This window comes from Mobula birostris, chromosome 4 (genome assembly GCF_030028105.1).
Source record: "Mobula birostris isolate sMobBir1 chromosome 4, sMobBir1.hap1, whole genome shotgun sequence".
Taxonomy (NCBI): domain Eukaryota; kingdom Metazoa; phylum Chordata; class Chondrichthyes; order Myliobatiformes; family Myliobatidae; genus Mobula; species Mobula birostris.
Window position 1 is genome coordinate 158,812,546 of NC_092373.1, and position 17,887 is coordinate 158,830,432.

The following is a 17,887-nucleotide window of genomic DNA, read 5'->3' on the forward strand; positions in this document are numbered from 1 at the left end:
GCTGACGCTTATACAGTGAAGTGCTTCCGTCTCTGGATCCTGACTTTGTGCCATTAACTGTGATTGACAGACTTGAAATGTGGAGGAGAATTATGTCAAATTTAATGCACCAAAACAAGTTATTTACTGGATTTTTTAAGTGTTTCTGCTTTCTTGAACCTTTTCTCACTCCTAAAATTCCATCAAATTTTCTAACCTGGTCTCTCTCACAGACTTCTCCTATCTCCCTCTAAGTACATATGTGCTGTTCAGCTAAACCTCATGTTGTGTGTCTGAATTCTGCATTCTCTCAGCTCTCCGAGATGTAGATTTCTTCTTCATTCTTTCATCGGATTATTGGAGACTTTATTAAGAAATTAAAAGATTTAGTGTTTTGCTCTACCATAAAAAATAAATATATTCTCCTTGATTAGAAGTTTTAATAAATTTCAGGACCCCTAACAGATTTTGCCGATGTTTTCTCCTAGTTATTGAAGACAGCTCTAACCAGCTCAGTGTTCTAGTGACCATTCTTGCAGGATCTTTTTCATCTTTGTTCTCATCTGTTTTTGTGTGTAACCACATTTTTAGTTGTATTCTGCGAACTTGATTCTCATGGTAATAAATTAGACCATAAGACAAAGGAGCAGAATCAAGTTATTTGGCCCATTGAGTCTGTTCACCATTCCATCATGGCTGACTTATTATCCCTCTCAACCCGATGCTCCTCCCTTCTCCCTGTAATCATTGATGTTCCTACTAATCAAGGGCCCATCAACCTCTGCTTTAAATATAGTCAATCACTTGGCCTCCAAGCCACCAGTGGCAATGAATTCCACAGTCACCACCTCTGGCTAAAGAAATTCCTTCTCATCTTTGTTCCAAAGAGACATCCTTCCATTCTGAGGCTGTGTCCTCTGGTCTTCCACAATAGGAAACAACCTCTCCATGTCTACCTATTTCAGCCTTTCACTATTCGATAGGACTCAATAAGATTCTCGACTCCATTCTTCTTAACTACAGTGAGTACAGGCCCAGGGCTATCAAGTGTTTCCTTTTCATTTCCGGGATCATTCTCGTAAACCACCTTTGGACACTCTCCAATGCCAGCACATCCTTTCTCAGATAAGATGCCCAAAACTGCTCACCATACTCCAACTGTGGTCAGACCAATGCCTTATAAAGCCTCAGTTTTGTTTTACTGAGTCTTGAGAACATAAATTGTATGCAGCAGTAGGAAAGGACTACTTGGCCCCTCAACACTGGTCCATCACATTCACGACCTTCAGATGCCACAAACCAGGGATGATCCTTTAAACCCTTGCTTAACAAATACTATATACCTGCCTTAAAAGTCTCTGTTTCCACTTCCACAAAAACTCTAGTACCAAGGACTTACAACCCTTTGAGTGAAAGATCACTTCACCATGTCCCCTTATTTTTAAACTTTATATTCAACCAGTTAAATCAATCATTAATTAATGAGCTAGTAACTGTAATCAGTAAAACATTGATTTGATATACCAATGTTTTTCTGCTGTATAAATTGTATCTGGGCTGGCCTTTGTGATTTCAGATCCACCAATGAGCTAGCCTTTTAAAGTCCTCTCCTGCTTACGAATGCCCAATCTATGTACAGCCTGTATATAAGAACAAGTATTTGGGAGACAAACGAGATGGAGTTACTGACTATTGCTTGGCTTCAGGCAACTGTTCTTGACACTAGCTGTAATTTTGCCACATCAAATCCAAGTGGAATACATTCTAGTTTATATAAATTTTATGTCCATTTTGTGAATCCTATCTAGAGACTCGCCATCCGAGCCCACAACAGTGTTCTTTTTAAAAGTGAAATATAGCATTTTTGGGTGGGGGGCAGTGGGTGAGAGTGGAGATGTATCTCTACCAAAGGAGGTGTAAGGCACTCCTTCTCTCCACGAGCCTGCAGATCACCCTTGGGCAAGGTACAGCACCTGCTTAGCCCCCTGATCAGGAGCACATGAAGCCATGGGAGCAGGTGAGTGGCTGTATGAACAGCTGATGTATATAGCAAGTCCTGGTAATGCGACCACTGACACCAGGCAGATAATGACTTGGGTCACCTATCTTGTAAAGACACTGCCCAGAAGAAGGCAGTGGCAAGCTACCTCTGTAGAAAAATTTGCCAAGAACAATCTTGGTCATGGAAATACCATGAACATCTACGTCATATGACATGACACATAATAGCATTTAAAACGTCATCTGCAGTAAAATCTTTCAAAGAATATCATAATTAGCCCAAGATAGGCTAAATTTGTGAAAATCAGCTTTAAAATTAAGAATGGAAAAACATGATTTAAAATGCCTCTCTAGACCATAGGCATCTCCTGCCATGTAAAATCTCAGTTTGCGGCGCATTTCTGTCCTGTGACCTGTTTAGGTTATGAACAGTTCTCATGAAAGGAGTCCTTCCTTAACCGGGGGAGGACCTGTAATCATCTTCCTTGTTCAGGAGTGGACAAATTTCCAATATTTCCAATGATGTCTATGTCTTATAAACATAACCCCAAGCTGAGGCTCCATGTTAACAGTGCTAAAGCCCTTTAGCCCATTGATTTGTGTATCCCAGTGTCAACAGAGTCAGCAACATGGAAAAGTTTCCAGGTATGTTTGGGTCTTCTTCTGACCTAGATAAAATGCTGAGGATATATGCTATTACATTTGCATGTTAGAGTGGAATCTTTCTTTGCTGACTTCACATCTGCTATGTGATGAGGTGCAAATAAAAGACTAAGACTTTCTGCTTATGAGGTTGAGCTGGAAATAAGGAGAACTAAACTTGCAGTGTTGTCCTGCTTTTCGAGACATCATCAGAAGTTTGAGTCCAAAACTCCACACAGGCCCAAAAAGAGGAATTGGGATAAAAATATTTTAAAGGACAAAATATTCTTTGGCAAAGGGAGCAAAGCAATTCAGTAGAAGTTATGTCCAAGTTTTAGTTAGATCTCGAGAGGAGAATTTCAGAAAACTCTTTATGGAGACAAAAGGAAGAAGCCAGACTCTACGGCTTACGTTATGAGGAGAATATCGATACTAAAGTTCTATCTCCTGGAATATGGAAAGTTCAGGGTTGATCATTTTCAAGTTTTCAAAGCATTAAGGAAGAAATGACAGGAAAATAAATCAAGACTAAGTCTTACTCCTGGATGGAAAGTCCAGGACGAAGGGAATAGTCTAAATATCAGCAAGGCTTTTCAGGAGTGAAAGTGGCAAAGTGCTTTCAAAAAGCAATAGACATGTGAAACTCTCTTTGGAAAATAACAATTGACATTAAATGTTAATTTTGATTGATTGATAGATTTGAGTTTACCCAAAGATGTTAAAGGATATGACTGAAATGCAAGCTTATGAAATAGACACATATGAGCTATGACATATTGAATGACTGAAAGGCTGTAAATTGGATGATGCATAAAATCATATTAGTATATAGCTTATGGACAGTATAATGCTGTGGTGTTGATATCAGTCCCAGTGTCTCTACAGTGGACACTGTGTCTCTACAGCTGTTATCAAATCAAGTTTGGAAAATGTAGATCAAATAAAATAAAAACTAAGCAAATTACTTTCCTCACTATTTTGCATAGCATTAATTTTGTGAAAATTCTCTCCCTCCTCTCTTCTACCTAATTTATTTTTGTTTCTTTCTTGCGGATTAGTCCAGCTTTTACAGCCGTTTTGTCGATGAACTGACAGAGTATCATACAAAGAGTGTACTTGCAACCCCTATAATGAATGGGAAGGATGTTGTCGCTGTGATAATGGCAACCAATAAAACAGATGGATCTCATTTCACTGAAGATGATGAAGATGTAAGTCTTCCCATGTATCTGTAAAAACAAGTTCTTATATAAAATAAGAATGTTTGTATTGGTTTATTTACAGAGCATAATCTGTTTTCTTTCAGCTTTTCTTGAAATACCTTAACTTTGCCAGTTTGAACCTCAAAATCTATCATCTGAGCTACCTTCACAACTGTGAAACCAGAAGAGGCCAGGTAAAGGAAATTAAAAATAAACATTGCCAGACAGGGGAAGTCCAAAATGAAAACAAAAAGTACTAGAAAAACTCAGCAGGCCTGTGGAAAGAGAAAGAGTTGGTATTTCAGGTTGAATAGATTGTCGTAGAAATGGGTCTTTGATCTTCAAGTTTGTTTCTCTTCCACAGGTTTTTCCTTAAAGTTTCCAGCATTTTTGGTTTTTATTTGAGCTGAGGCAAAATTTCTGTTAAGATTTCTTACTGTTATCTTTGCTGCATTCCCAAGGAATATTATTATGATTATGATCAAGGAATGCATAGATTTTGAAAAGGTTGTAATTTTCATAATATTACATTGGGAATGTGGAACTACTGTTACATTACATGAAGTGCTCACATAACCTATTCACACTCCAAGAAAAGCCAGTTGCTTGGTGTTCACTTTCATCACTGTGACATATAATTTAATACAAATGAAGAAAATTTCCAAATTAGCAGAATCAGTCACTGGGTTTTGGAAGTAGTTTATTTTTATTTATTTTTCTTCAATTTATACATAGGTCATGGGCATTATTGACAAGTTCAGCATTTATTATCCATCCTGATTGCCCTTAGGATAGTTGTAGGAAACCACCTTTGTGGAGTGTGGTGGTCTATGAGATGATGGTACTTCCAGAGCAGTGAGTTTAAGGACTTGCATAAATTAACAATTGGAATTATATATTTTAAAGGCAAAGATAGTCTATGACTTGGAGGGAACCTGATTACATTTCTGTCAAGGTGTCAATGACAGTTGCTTCATGGTGTTTCAGTTTATTACTACAATGTATACTACTAACACTGTGAGCTTCACATGAACAGGGAATTCCATTGCGCACCAGTGTATGTACAATAATCTTTGCTGCATTCCCAAGCAATATTATGGTTATGATCAAGGAACGCATAGATTTTGAAAAGGTTGTAATTTTCATAATGTTACATTAGGGAACAGATTTGGGAACAGCTTCTTTCCAACTGTGATAAGACTGCTGAACGGATCCTGACCCAGATCTGGGCTGTACCCTCCAAATATCCGGACCTGCCGCTCGTTTTTGTTTTTGCACTACCTTACCTTTCCTTTTCTATTTTCTATTTATGATTTATAATTTAAATTTTATTATATTTACTATCGATTTGTACTCCAGGGAGTGCAAAGTGCAAAATCAAATATTGCTGTGATGATTGTACGCTCTAGTATCAATTGTTTAGTGACAATAAAGTAATAAAGTAATAATCTAAACTACATGCATGTATTTGGGATATGGGAGGAACCAAGAGCACCTAGAGGAAACCTATGCCGTCACAGGGGAACATGCAAACTCCACACAGACAGAATGTCAGGATTAAACTTTGGTCTCGGGCATTGTGAGGCAGCAGATTTGTTGCTACCTCCAAAATGGTGCCTGATTTGTTGGATATTTTTAGCAATTGTTGCTATATTATGCATTTCTAGCATTTAGTTTCATTTCCACTCTTATTATTCTAATATCATGATATTTTTTCCATTGCTATAGGTTCTTTTATGGTCGGCTAACAAAGTATTTGAGGAGCTGACAGATATTGAGCGTCAGTTTCACAAGGCTCTTTATACAGTGAGAGCTTACCTGAACTGTGAGAGATACTCAGTTGCACTGCTAGACATGACCAAGAAGAAGGTTTGGATCGTGCTATGTTTATTATGTTGATTTAAGTACCACATCATTGAGAACCATTGAATTGGATCTTGTCTACTATGAAATCATTTATGTGTCTGAATATTACTTTACAGAAATTTAGGCTTTACCCTATTCACAAATTCTTTCCTAAGCCAAACACCTAGGGTTCAGTTGAGTTCGTTTGCAGTAATCCTGATGTATTGACGACATAACTCTACTGGGGCTGGTGCAGCCACCACAAATACTCTGCAGAGAGAGGTTACAGTATAAAGCCTCCTGCCTTTGCACACTGAGGGTCTGGATCATGTAATTTGGTCATGGAATGAATGTAGATGAAAACATGATGCCATTTTATTTAATGGTGGAATGATATATCTTGGCTACATATAGTACTAAATATATTTATTAAATATTAAATATTTAGTTTTATTATAGATAAGGCTGTTTCTCGTGAAAAAGAAAAACACTAATACAACTATATTCTACTTGTAATATAGATGGTGAATGAGACAGCTAATTCACCTCTGTGATGGTATTGGCTTTGCTGTCTGTGAAATTCTAAACTCAAATGAAGATGTTAAGCCCTATCTGATATAGATAGCTATGGGTACCCCCACTAAAGAGAGATTATATTGTAGCCACTTATTCTTTAAAAGCTAGATCACTTGCCTTGTTATCTTCCATAGCAAGTTTAACTGCCGGTACCCCGTATTTGAATGGTGTGTCCCCTTTTCACATAGATGATCCAAAAGCTTCTGGAGACAGAGTTCTCAGACAAACAAAATTAACACTGTGAAGGGTGATCCTCTGAGTACACAAATCTTTCAACTATTGATGGATAAACTATTTGCTGTGCTAAGTGACAGTATCAATTTGGTCTACAAACCTCCTTGAACTTAATAATTTTGCCAATGTTGTCTGGTTTGATACAGGCCCAATTAACAATCCCACTGTCTTACACTGCATCTGTTAAGCAATCAGCATGCTGTGCATCATCAGTCTAAGCTCTATAGACAGTTTGCTAACTGTCCTTTTAACTTCAGACTGATTATTGCTTGCCATTTACATCAAGAACTGAAGACTGGCTCCCAGTTATGACAAGAGGCTGAACAAGTATTATTGGTTGGAAGTTTACCTTACTCAAAAACAACCTTTGATCTCTACAAGCATCAGCTGCTGTATTAAAAAGCTGAGTTTGGCAGAAAGGTGTCCTGGCCCTAGACAGTGAATATCCATCACATCTGCAAGCCCACCAAACTCTATAGTCATTAGATATCCATTGATGCTTACTTTCACTGGTTAGCCATGCCGAGTGGGGGTCTTGGTTGATTTCATTTATGTAACCCAGTGACACAGGCTCATTGCAGCTTTGGCTAGGAACTTCAAGCTAAACTGATAGTGCAACCTATAGACTTGATAATAAAATTGCCATTGTTGGTGATGCATTTGCTAAGAAAACCTTATGTCATCTTTATTGTGATAATAAAATAGGGTAAAGGGTAATTTTTAAAAAATTAAAATGGTTTAGGTTTAATTAGGGTTCTATTGGTCTATGTTGCATTAAAGTAAAGTCTACTCCACAATTGAACAAATATAGAATAAATCTATATAAATCTGAAGTTCTTAACTTCACATTTCCAAATTTGTCATTGCTTAACACATTATTAATTAGTTTTATATTCCTGAAGCTGTGACTTATATTTAATAGTCATAGTCATAGTCATAGTCATACTTTATTGATCCCGGGGGTAAACTGGTTTTCGTTACAGTTGCACCATAAATAATAAATAGTAATAGAACCATAAATAGTTAAATAGTAATATGTAAATTACACCAGTAAATTATGAAATTCCAGGACCAGCCTATTGGCTCAGGGTGTCTGACCCTCCAAGGGAGGAGTTGTAAAGTTTGATGGCCACAGGCAGGAATGACTTCCTATGACACTCTGTGTTGCATCTCAGTGGAATGAGTCTCTGGCTGAATGTACTCCTGTGCCCAACCAGTCCATTATGTAGTGGATGGGAGACATTGACCAAGATGGCATGCAACTTGGACAGCATCCTCTTTTCAGACACCACAGTCAGAGAGTCCAGTTCCATCCCCACAACATCACTGGCCTTATGAGTGAGTTTGTTGATTCTGTTGGTGTCTGCCACCCTCAGACTGCTGCCCCAGCTCACAACAGCAAACATGATAGCACTGGCCACCACAGACTCGTAGAACATCCTCAGCATCGTCCAGCAGATGTTAAAGGACCTCAGTCTCCTCAGGAAATAGAGATAGCTCTGACCCTACTTGTAGACAGCCTCAGTGTTCTTAGACCAGTCCAGTTTATTGTCAATTCGTATCCCCAGGTATTTGTAATCCTCCACCATGTCCACACTGACCCCCTGGATGGAAACAGGGGTCACCAGTACCTTAGCTCTCCTCAGGTCTACCACCAGCTCCTTAGTCTTTTTCACATTAAGCTGCAGATAATTCTGTTCACACCATGTGACAAAGTTGCCTACCGTAGCCCTGTACTCAGCCTCATCTCCCTTGCTGATGCATCCAACTATGGCAGAGTCATCTGAAAACTTCTGAAGATGACAAGACTCTGTGCAGTAGTTGAAGTCCGAGGTGTAAATGGTGAAGAGAAAGGGAGACAAGACAGTCCCCTGTGGAGCCCCAGTGCTGCTGACCTTGATGGAAACCATGATTGATAGTCTGTGCTGTAACAGTAATAGCTTTTACTGAGTCACTGGTAATCTATGATAAACAATGGATACCATAGATCAGTAGGATCTTGTCTCCCCGTGACTATCTCATCGATGTTTTCATGGCCATGTGTTGCTTTCTCTTGTGATGACAAATTAACAGGCCCAATATACAGTTTCATAACAATAGATTCCACATCTTTTTTTACATTTCGTTTGCAGGAGTTCTTTGACCTATGGCCTGAACAGATGGGTGAAGTTCCTCCCTACCAAGGTCCCAGAACACCAGATGGCAGAGTATGTTTTTACTGGATTTTGTTTGAATATGAGAATTCTGTTATCGACATTGACAATAGAAACTATCTTTTTTATATTGTGCATTTCACAATCTGTTCATCCCTTTACAACCAATGAATTATCATTACTCTTATAATGTAGGGAAGGTGGTAACTCATTTGTACACAGCAAAGTTCCATAATGCAATGAGTATCAGATAATATGATTCATTCATATTGGGTGATACATATTGGCCGGAACTTCTGCGATCTCTTTGTATAGTGCCATAGATATCTTTAAATGGACTTCTGAAACACAGATGTTGCTTCAGTTCAACATTTTCTCTACTTTCCCATCACCCTAGTGCTTGCTAACCCACAGTGATTCACAGTCAAGCTATGCCCCAATGTTTACATTCTGAGCCTTGTCCTTAAACCCTCCCAGGCCATACCCCTCTCTATCTCTTTAATTCCTCCTCGTGCACTGGGATAAATGACCACCTCAAGTTTTGGCTTGTTGCTCAACCCTGAATTTCATTACATCAGTATTAGTTTCCTTGCCTTCTTCTGCCAAGATCCCAAGCTCCAGAATTCCCTCCCTGTATATCTTTGCCTTCCCACCTCTTTTCCTTTCTTATAGGCATGTGTTAAAACCTTAGTCTGTGACCAAGATTTTGGACATCTGCCCCAGCACTGTGCTGAACATAATGCCAAATTAAACTAAACCTCTTCTGCCTAAACTTGATCCATATCCCTCCATTCCCTGAATATTCAGTGTCTATCTGAAAGCCTCTTAAATTTCACCGTCATATCTGTTTCCACCATTACCCCTGGCAGCCCATTGCAGGTATCTACCATTCTTTGTGTAAAAAAAAACCCACCCTGTACCTTTCCTTTAAACTTTTCCCCACCCCACTTTAAATGCATGTACTTGATATTTCTACCTGGAGAATAATTCTGACTACCTATGCCTCTCTTAATGCTACAAACTTCTGTCGGATCTCCCTTCAGCCTTTGACATTCCGGAGAAAACAATCACAGTTTGTCCAACCTCTCCTTATGGCTCATGCCCTCTAATCCAGATAGAATCCTGGTAAACCTCTTCTGCACACTTTCCAAACCCTCCTCATCCTTTACTGGGATGACAAGAAGTGCACACAATAGTCTGAGTGCAGCATAACCAAAGTTTTATACAGCTGCAACATGACTCCCTTATTCTTACTCTCAATGCTTTGATCAATGAAAGCAAACATAGCATATTCCTTCTTTACCACCATATCTACATCTGTGGTCATATTCAAAGTTATTGAATGGCTCTGTGATTTGAGGAAGCATCCTGGTATGTCTTTGCTAGTTTAAGGATGCTGAGTAAACAAAAGCTGTTGTTGGAAGGTGGCAGAGCAGAATTTGGTCCAATAAAAAGCAACACACGCATTCCACTTCTGAAACTTGATTTTGTTAATTTCAATAGAATCAAATTTCCGAAGAGAGTATAAAACAAGATGAATTACTTCCCACCCCAGATCCCTGACAATTCCTCAGATTTTGTCAGAATAGTACATGAATCCATAACCTTATAGGCAGGAGGAATACCATCTAAACCAAGGTGGAAACCAAGCCATAGCAGACAACAAATTCCAGCTGATTTCATTGTAAATTCTGCCTGTTAATAGCAAATGTTATTATTTTATAGGAAATAATCTTTCACAAAATCATTGATTACATCCTACATGGGAAGGAGGAGATTAAGGTCATTCCGTAAGTTTTAAACATCTCAGTTGGCAACTTCTTTTTCGGGTGGTAAAATAATATAAATATCCAACTTGTGGTTTTTTCTCTCCTTCAGTACTCCTCCTGCCGATCACTGGGCCTTGGTTAGTGGACTGCCAACTTATGTTGCGGAAACTGGCTTAGTAAGTTTTGTTTTCAAAGCCTCTAAAACATTTTGCTAAATACCATCATCTTACCTTGGAAAACAAATGGAGGAGAGAGATGGAATAATTTATCTACTTAAGTTGGGGCATGGGTAGTAACAAAGAACACCACCCAGTCAGCCTTGGCAACACATGCTAGGAAACTGAGAACATGAACTGTGAAAGCAATCCAAAGTAAGATTTAATGGGTGATAGCTGCATGTCACAAGAGGTAAGGGGGTTACAATTGCCCTATGGTCAAATGCATTGAAAGTCACTCTCAGTTCTGACTCCAGTGTATTCTGAATGTTCTAGCATGTGAGTAATCCTGCTTAATTTTAAACTTGTTTGTGACAAACTTTTCCATAGGCCTCACAACTTGGTCTGTCTCTCAGAAACTGCCTCCAAGCCATTTAATTCCGTACACTTGGATTTCCTAAGTGGGCTGCTCCTGCATAGCCTTTGTTTCATTATCTTTTGCTTCCATCTGAGAGCAACATGTCATGCCACTTGAGCAGCTACTGAAAACGCTGGCGACCCTGCTGTAAGGTTCCCCGTGTGGAGGTCCACTCCTCTAGCACTGGAGATCCAGGGCATAGGCTATGAAGTGATACAGCCACCTGAAGTGCACCAGTGCGTACTTCTACCCTGTATGTAAACTTTTTGAGACTTTAAAGCTCCTTTGTTTGTTCTGTAGATGCCAATATATTGCATTCTGAAGAGACTCCTTGACTTTTGCAAGGCAATTTGGAAATATTTTTGGATTGGAAACCTGGGGTTTCCCATCATCCTGTGGAGTTTTACTTCAACTGTGAATGCTTTTTGTTTAAGACAAAATCCACACATGGAAATCAGCCTAACTGGCTGACTGGATTCTGATTGAAAAGAAGAACATCCAATCCATGACCCACTGCGGTGAGAGGGTGCACGGTGGGGTCAAGGTTGAAGTGAGGTGATATATGTCAGGTGATGATGCTAAGATGCAATGGTACCTTGTGGAGGTGGCAAGTCACCTTCACAAAATGTTTGAACTCATTGACCTTCTCCTGGAAGCCAACTTCACCCTACTTCAGTTGAAGAGTTTCCAGAGATTTCGGACACCCATTCTTCCCAGTAAAACAGAGTTAGTTAAGCCAGAGGCTGAATATATTTAGGATGTTAACCTAGTATTGGAATGATTTCCTCTTTCTTGTTCTCTCCCAGTAAACTTAGAAAATGGCTTGTTGAAGTCAATTTTCCAATACAGTTGGAGCTTTATTTCCAAGTTAGCCCTTATATCCTCACAATCATTCACGTTTTCATGTTTGTGGACAATGATTGGTGGAATCAGCATTTATTTTATCTAAGCCATCTTGCGCTCTTTTAAGTGGGTTCCTGAAACCTCCGTGGCATAGTGACACAACCAGTAGAGTTTCTGCCTCACTGCGTCAGAGGCTTGGGTTCAATCCTGGCGTGACTTCGCTGCCTGTGTGGAGTTTTCATGCTCTTCCTGTCACCATGTATGTTTCCCCAGATAAGAATGTATGTTCTTCCTGTGTTTGCTTCCACATTACAAAGACATGTAGATTCGTAGTATGATTGACTGCTGTAAATTGATTCTAACATATCAGCTAATGGTAGAATTTAGACAGGAATTGTTGAGAATATTGGGAGAATAATAAATCGGGTTAATATATGATTAGTGTAAATGGTAGCTGCTGTCTCTGTGACTAATCTGGTTTGTTATATCTCCTCAGATCTGCAATATCATGAACGCAGCAGCTGATGAAACTTTCAGCTTCCAGGTAAAGCAGTTATTCACTAGAACCACAAGCCTACTGACTTCCGCACCCAACCTATCCAAGTCACCCTGCATCCTCTTAGCATCCTCCTCACAGCTAACACTGCCGCCCAGCTTCGTGTCATCCGCAAACTTGGAGATGCTGCATTTAATTCCCTCGTCTAAGTCATTAATATATATTGTAAACAACTGGGGTCCCAGCACTGAGCCTTGCGGTACCCCACTAGTCACTGCCTGCCATTCTGCTCCAATCCTTCTCTCCACTATTTTCTACTCATTATTCCCCCTCCAGGTGAAGGGTCCCAACCTGAAATTTCCTCAATACATGCCATCTAACCTGTTGAGTTCAACTATTGCTTTGTACATCACTCACGAATGTGTATACAGTAGTACACACTTTTCCTAAATCAATTGTAAATTGGCAGTTGGGGTTTTGTGTGGTTACTACCAATTTAATGTGCCTGGTGTCTGGATCAGGCAAAATTAGGCCCATCAGTGGGAAGAGGTGGTAAATCATTAAACTCAATCTCTAGGGATTACCAAACCAAATGGGAACTTCAATCAGGTACCTCTTGTTATGGTAATGTTTTACACCAAAATGGCTAACATTTCTGGATGAGAATGATACCGATTAACTCACTGAAAGTTGTCCAAGCTGCAATAAAAGGGAATGAAAACAAAGTACTCAGCAGGTCAGGCTAATGAAATAAAATTAACGTCTCAAGTTGGTGATCTTTAATCAGAATTGGGGGATGTTAGCAATAAACAGGTTTTAAACTACAGAAGAAAACTGAAGTGTGAAGCAATGAAGAAAAAAGAAAGTTTGTGATAGACTGGAAGGCAGGAAAAGTTAAATGAGAAAAGGGATGACAGTGCAAATGTATTGGGTGGTTGTGGGATAAGTAAGGAATTAAATGAATAATTCAGGGAGGCTCAAATGATAGAAATAGAATCGATATCTGAAATTATCTGAGTTAAATTCTGTAGATGTTGAAACAAATCTAAAATAATTTAGCTAACTATTCTACTTCCAGGATGTATTCCTCCCGCAGGTGATTCTTTTGTTCCTTATCAATCACTACTCCTTTTCTGTTTTTCATCTTTGGGAAATATGGATCATACAGGGAAATACAAAACATCTTTACCACAAATAGTAAGTAAATCAGGGAATAGATTGTCCTTTATGCAGCCATCACTAAGGGGTTTTTGGAGAGAGAAGTGTTTGAGAGAGATGGTGAGAGAGCCAAAACAGAAATCACAATAGCTGCTGGATCAAAGACTTTTCCTGTTATTTCTGCTATTGACGTAGCATATTCCAGTCGTTTAAGCATTGGAGTTGTTGTCAGTGTTAAGTGTGTTGCATCTTTGTATGTAATCACCATGGGGCCCTGTTGCAGAACTGGGAAGAGAGCAAAGTACATTAAAATGGTTCCTAAGTGGAAAGAAAAGAACACTTTTACATTGGGGCAAGAATTGCATACTGTATTTCAAACTAGTGACTTTTTAAAAATTCATTTCTAGGAATGTGGACTTTGCAGGTTGAGTCAGTATTTAATTTCCCATCCCTTATTTCCCTTGATAAGTGGTGATGAGCTGCCTTCTTGAACTGTTGCAGTCCTTGAGGTGTGGGTATACCCACAATGTTGTTAAAGTGAGAGTTTCGTGATTTTTGCTCATCGACAGTGAAAGAGCGGTGATATATTTACAGAACAAGATGATAAATAGCAAGAGGGTAACCTCCAGGGGTTGGTGTCCTCATACTTTTGCTGCCACTGTTCTTCTTGCTGACAGATGGCATGGGTTTGGAAAGTGATATCTAAGGATGCCATTTAAAATATTCTCTTTTCTCCTGCATTCAGACTGAACCTTTGGATAGCTTTGGATGGACCATCAAAAATGTCCTTTCAATGCCAATAGTAAACAAGAAGGAAGAGATTGTTGGAATCGCTACATTTTACAACAGGAAAGATGGGAAACCTTTTGATGAAATGGATGAAGTTCTTATGGAAGTAAGTCTCACACCATAACTTTTCGTCATATTTGACCAGTTTGATTTTTTGTCTTGAAGTGATAACTGATATTTCATTATTCTCTGCCTCTAATTTCACCCCTAGTCCTTGACCCAGTTCTTAGGCTGGTCTGTTCTCAACACGGACACGTATGATAAAATGAACAAGCTGGAATATCGGAAAGACATTGCCCAAGGAATGGTGCTGTATCACGTGAAATGTAGCAAGGATGAAATTCAGGACATATTGGTAAGTATTCCAAGTGTCACCACGCTTCCAGCGTCAACATAGGATGTCCATAACTCACTCATCCTAACAATACGTTTTTGAAATGTGGGAGGAAACCTATGCAGTCATGAGGGGAATGTACGAACTCCTTACAGACAGCAGTGGGAAATGAACCCCAATCTTGCAGCAACTGATGTAAAGTGATGTGATAACTGCTGTGCCACTATGTCGTTCCACCTAATTCATCTAGTGGTCTAATTCAGTGTAGTTAAGATTGACATTTGCACACAGAAGAAAATGGTTTGACAAGTAGTCTTTCAGGAAAGTTATACCCCTACTATTCCGACAGTGAACTGTGTGTTTCTTCAGATAATCAACAGTAATTGCAATGAATCAGTAAAGCAATAAACCTACAGAATCAAACTGTACAGAATGTAGCCATTATCACTAGGGCCACATTTGCCTTCACCTAGTTTTCTGGTACCTCACATGTGCCTAGCAACAACTTCTATCAGGGCCCCAGTAATCCTCTGCTTTACTTCCTGTAACAGTTTGGAATACATCCCATTGTGTCGTAAGAATTTATTCACCTTTATATCTGGTAAGACATCTGAATACAACCACCATTTTGATGTTAACATGTCCCGGATTACCTGTACCTCTCCCTGAAAAATGTAACTTCAGTGAATATAAATAAGAAGTATTCAGTAAAGACCTCTCAGGCTTCATGCACAAATTGCCCCTTGGATTCTCTTTCCCTAGTTATCTTCTTGATCTCAACATATTTATAAAATCCCTTGGGATTTACTTTAATCTTGTCTGCCAGATGATATTGTATGCCCCATTTGTCCCCCCTACCCATTCTAAACCCCCGGAGGGCCTCACCTGTTTTCAGTGTTCAGTACCTGTAACATGATTCAGTTTTCTTCCTGCATCAAGCCCTCAATGTCCCTTGACAGCTAGGGCTTCATGGACTTATGTTCCTTAGCTTTCACCCCTACAGGTACCTGTTGGCCCTGAATTCTCACTACTTCAGTTTTAAAAGGCTTCCATTTGTCAGAAATATGTTGACCCACAAACTCAAAATTTACTTTTTTTCTGGGTCCTGTCTTGTAATATTGAAATTACCTTTACTATCATTCATGTCCTTAATTTCTGGACCACTCTTTTCCCTTCCCATAACTACCTTTGTTACCTTGTAACATATAGAGTTACGGTCATTATCCTGAAGATGCTTGTCCATAAACATTTCAGTCACTTGCCTGACTTTGTTCCCTAAATATTAGGTCCTGTACAGCTTCTGCTATCTGCATACTGGCACAAAAAGCTCTCCCGAATGTATTTTACAAATTCTACCCCCTCTAAATTCTACCTAGATGGGATAACAATTGAAGGTGTTAACATCAACAATATATAAGACATGCAGACAATACCACCCTAATAGCAAGTGCTGCAGAAGACCTACAAATCTTCCTAGACAAAGTAGTACAAACAAGTACAGATTTTGGTCTAACCGTGAACTGTAAAAAAAACAAATGTATGGTAATATCAAAACAGCAGGATGCTCCCAGCTGCCAATTGTACATCGGTAACCAAGAGATTGAACAAAAGACCGGCTTTAATTACCTTGGTAGCTTTATATCACAAGATGCTAGAAATAAAGTAGAAATTAAAAGAAGAATTGCCATTGCCAAAACCAACTTCCAAACAATGAAACCCATTTTTACCAACAGACACATTTCTATGACAACATGGCTTAGGCTACTAAAATGTTACATCTGGTCAATCTTGCTGTATGCTTCCGAAACATGGACTATAACACCAGAACTCCGAAGAAACTTAGAAGCAACAGAAATGTGGTTTCTTAGAAGAATGCTGAAAATATCATATAGAGATAGGGTAACTAATGAGTCAGTATTCCAACGTGGCCATACAAAAAGATCTTTAATGAGAACATTAAATGAGAGGAAACTTAAATTCCTGGGCCATGTCATCAGAAAGGGAGAAATAAATGCCTTACATTACACGGCTGTATGCCTGGGAAATGCAGAAGAGGAAGGCAAAGAAGAAAATATATGGAAACTGTGAAAGAACTAACAGATCTAAGTGTGCGAGATATCATTGACGCTGCATGGGATTGTTCGATGTGGAAAGCCATGATCGCCCGAGCGTGTAACGCGCAAGGCACATGAAGAAGAAGAAGAAGACCCCTTCTAAAGCCTTCACACTAAGACAAGGGATCTTGGGGAGGTTGAAATCACCCACTACAATAACCTTATTGCTCCAACTGCTCTCATTGATCTGCTCTTCAGTCTCATGCTGACTATTGGGAGGCATGTGATATAATGCCAGCAAAATGATCACTCCTTTCCTTTTATTTCTAAGCCCTATCCACTCAATTTTTCAAAAAGCCTTGTAGGAAGTCCTCCCTCATTACTGAATGTTCTCTTTAACCAATATTCTAATGGCACTTCCCCTTTTACTTCCCCAGAAGGGCTAAAGCTTGAAGATCAAGTTATTTTTTTACCATGTTGCATTAGTTCTACCAATCTTTGTACTGCATTTGTGTGGACTATGATATTCGTAAGGTAACCTGATTGATTAGCTGGCTGGTGGTGTAGTGCCACCAGCACTGGGCTTCAAAGTGGATGGTCCCAGGTTCGAACCTGGCCGGCCCCTTGCACACTTCCCATCTGTGCTGGGTCGAGCATTGAGCTGGCAACTTGGCCTCATAAAAAATCAGGCAAATGCTAAGGAAGCAGCAAAAAAATGCTGCCCAGTGAATCACAAAGCACGAAAAGGAACAACAACCTTATGAATTCCATTCTATCAAGTTAAAATATTAAATAAATAACGCAGCAAGAAACTGCAAAATAATTCCCTTGGAACAGTCATTACAGTGATTATTAGAGTATTAGATCCACTATTATAGATTAATGGCTTGGACATAGGAACTGAAATCATGGCATTAATTCCAAATTGTTAAAATAACTTGCAGCAGTATCACTGGCACGGAGTATCGCATACGGTGCTTTGAAAAAAGCTTTCAGACCCCACAACTATTTTCACATTTTACTGTATCATTTTCTAACTGTAAAGTATATTGAGGTTGGATTTTTGAAACTAATCTACAAAACATTGTGCATCATATCAAATCAAAAAATATATTCCAAATTCTGTTAACAAGTTACTAAAAATTAAAGACCAAAATTGTGAGGCTGAAAAAGTATCCATCCCCTTTGTAACTGCTATGTTAATTTTCCTCAGGTGCAACACTGTATATTACCTTACCA

General features: G+C 39.1%; 1 protein-coding gene across 1 annotated transcript in view; it reads left to right on the top strand.

Annotated features, from left to right (window-relative positions):
- LOC140196058 (rod cGMP-specific 3',5'-cyclic phosphodiesterase subunit beta-like) overlaps positions 1–17,887 on the top strand; it is an 83,584-nt gene that overhangs the window by 20,418 nt on the left and 45,279 nt on the right. Inside the window, exons 2-10 of the mRNA XM_072254765.1 lie at positions 3,681–3,833; positions 3,929–4,018; positions 5,553–5,693; positions 8,612–8,686; positions 10,358–10,422; positions 10,511–10,577; positions 12,314–12,361; positions 14,217–14,366; positions 14,472–14,615. Of these exons, the coding sequence (XP_072110866.1) occupies positions 3,681–3,833; positions 3,929–4,018; positions 5,553–5,693; positions 8,612–8,686; positions 10,358–10,422; positions 10,511–10,577; positions 12,314–12,361; positions 14,217–14,366; positions 14,472–14,615 (933 nt within the window). The remainder of the gene's footprint in view (positions 1–3,680; positions 3,834–3,928; positions 4,019–5,552; positions 5,694–8,611; positions 8,687–10,357; positions 10,423–10,510; positions 10,578–12,313; positions 12,362–14,216; positions 14,367–14,471; positions 14,616–17,887) is intronic.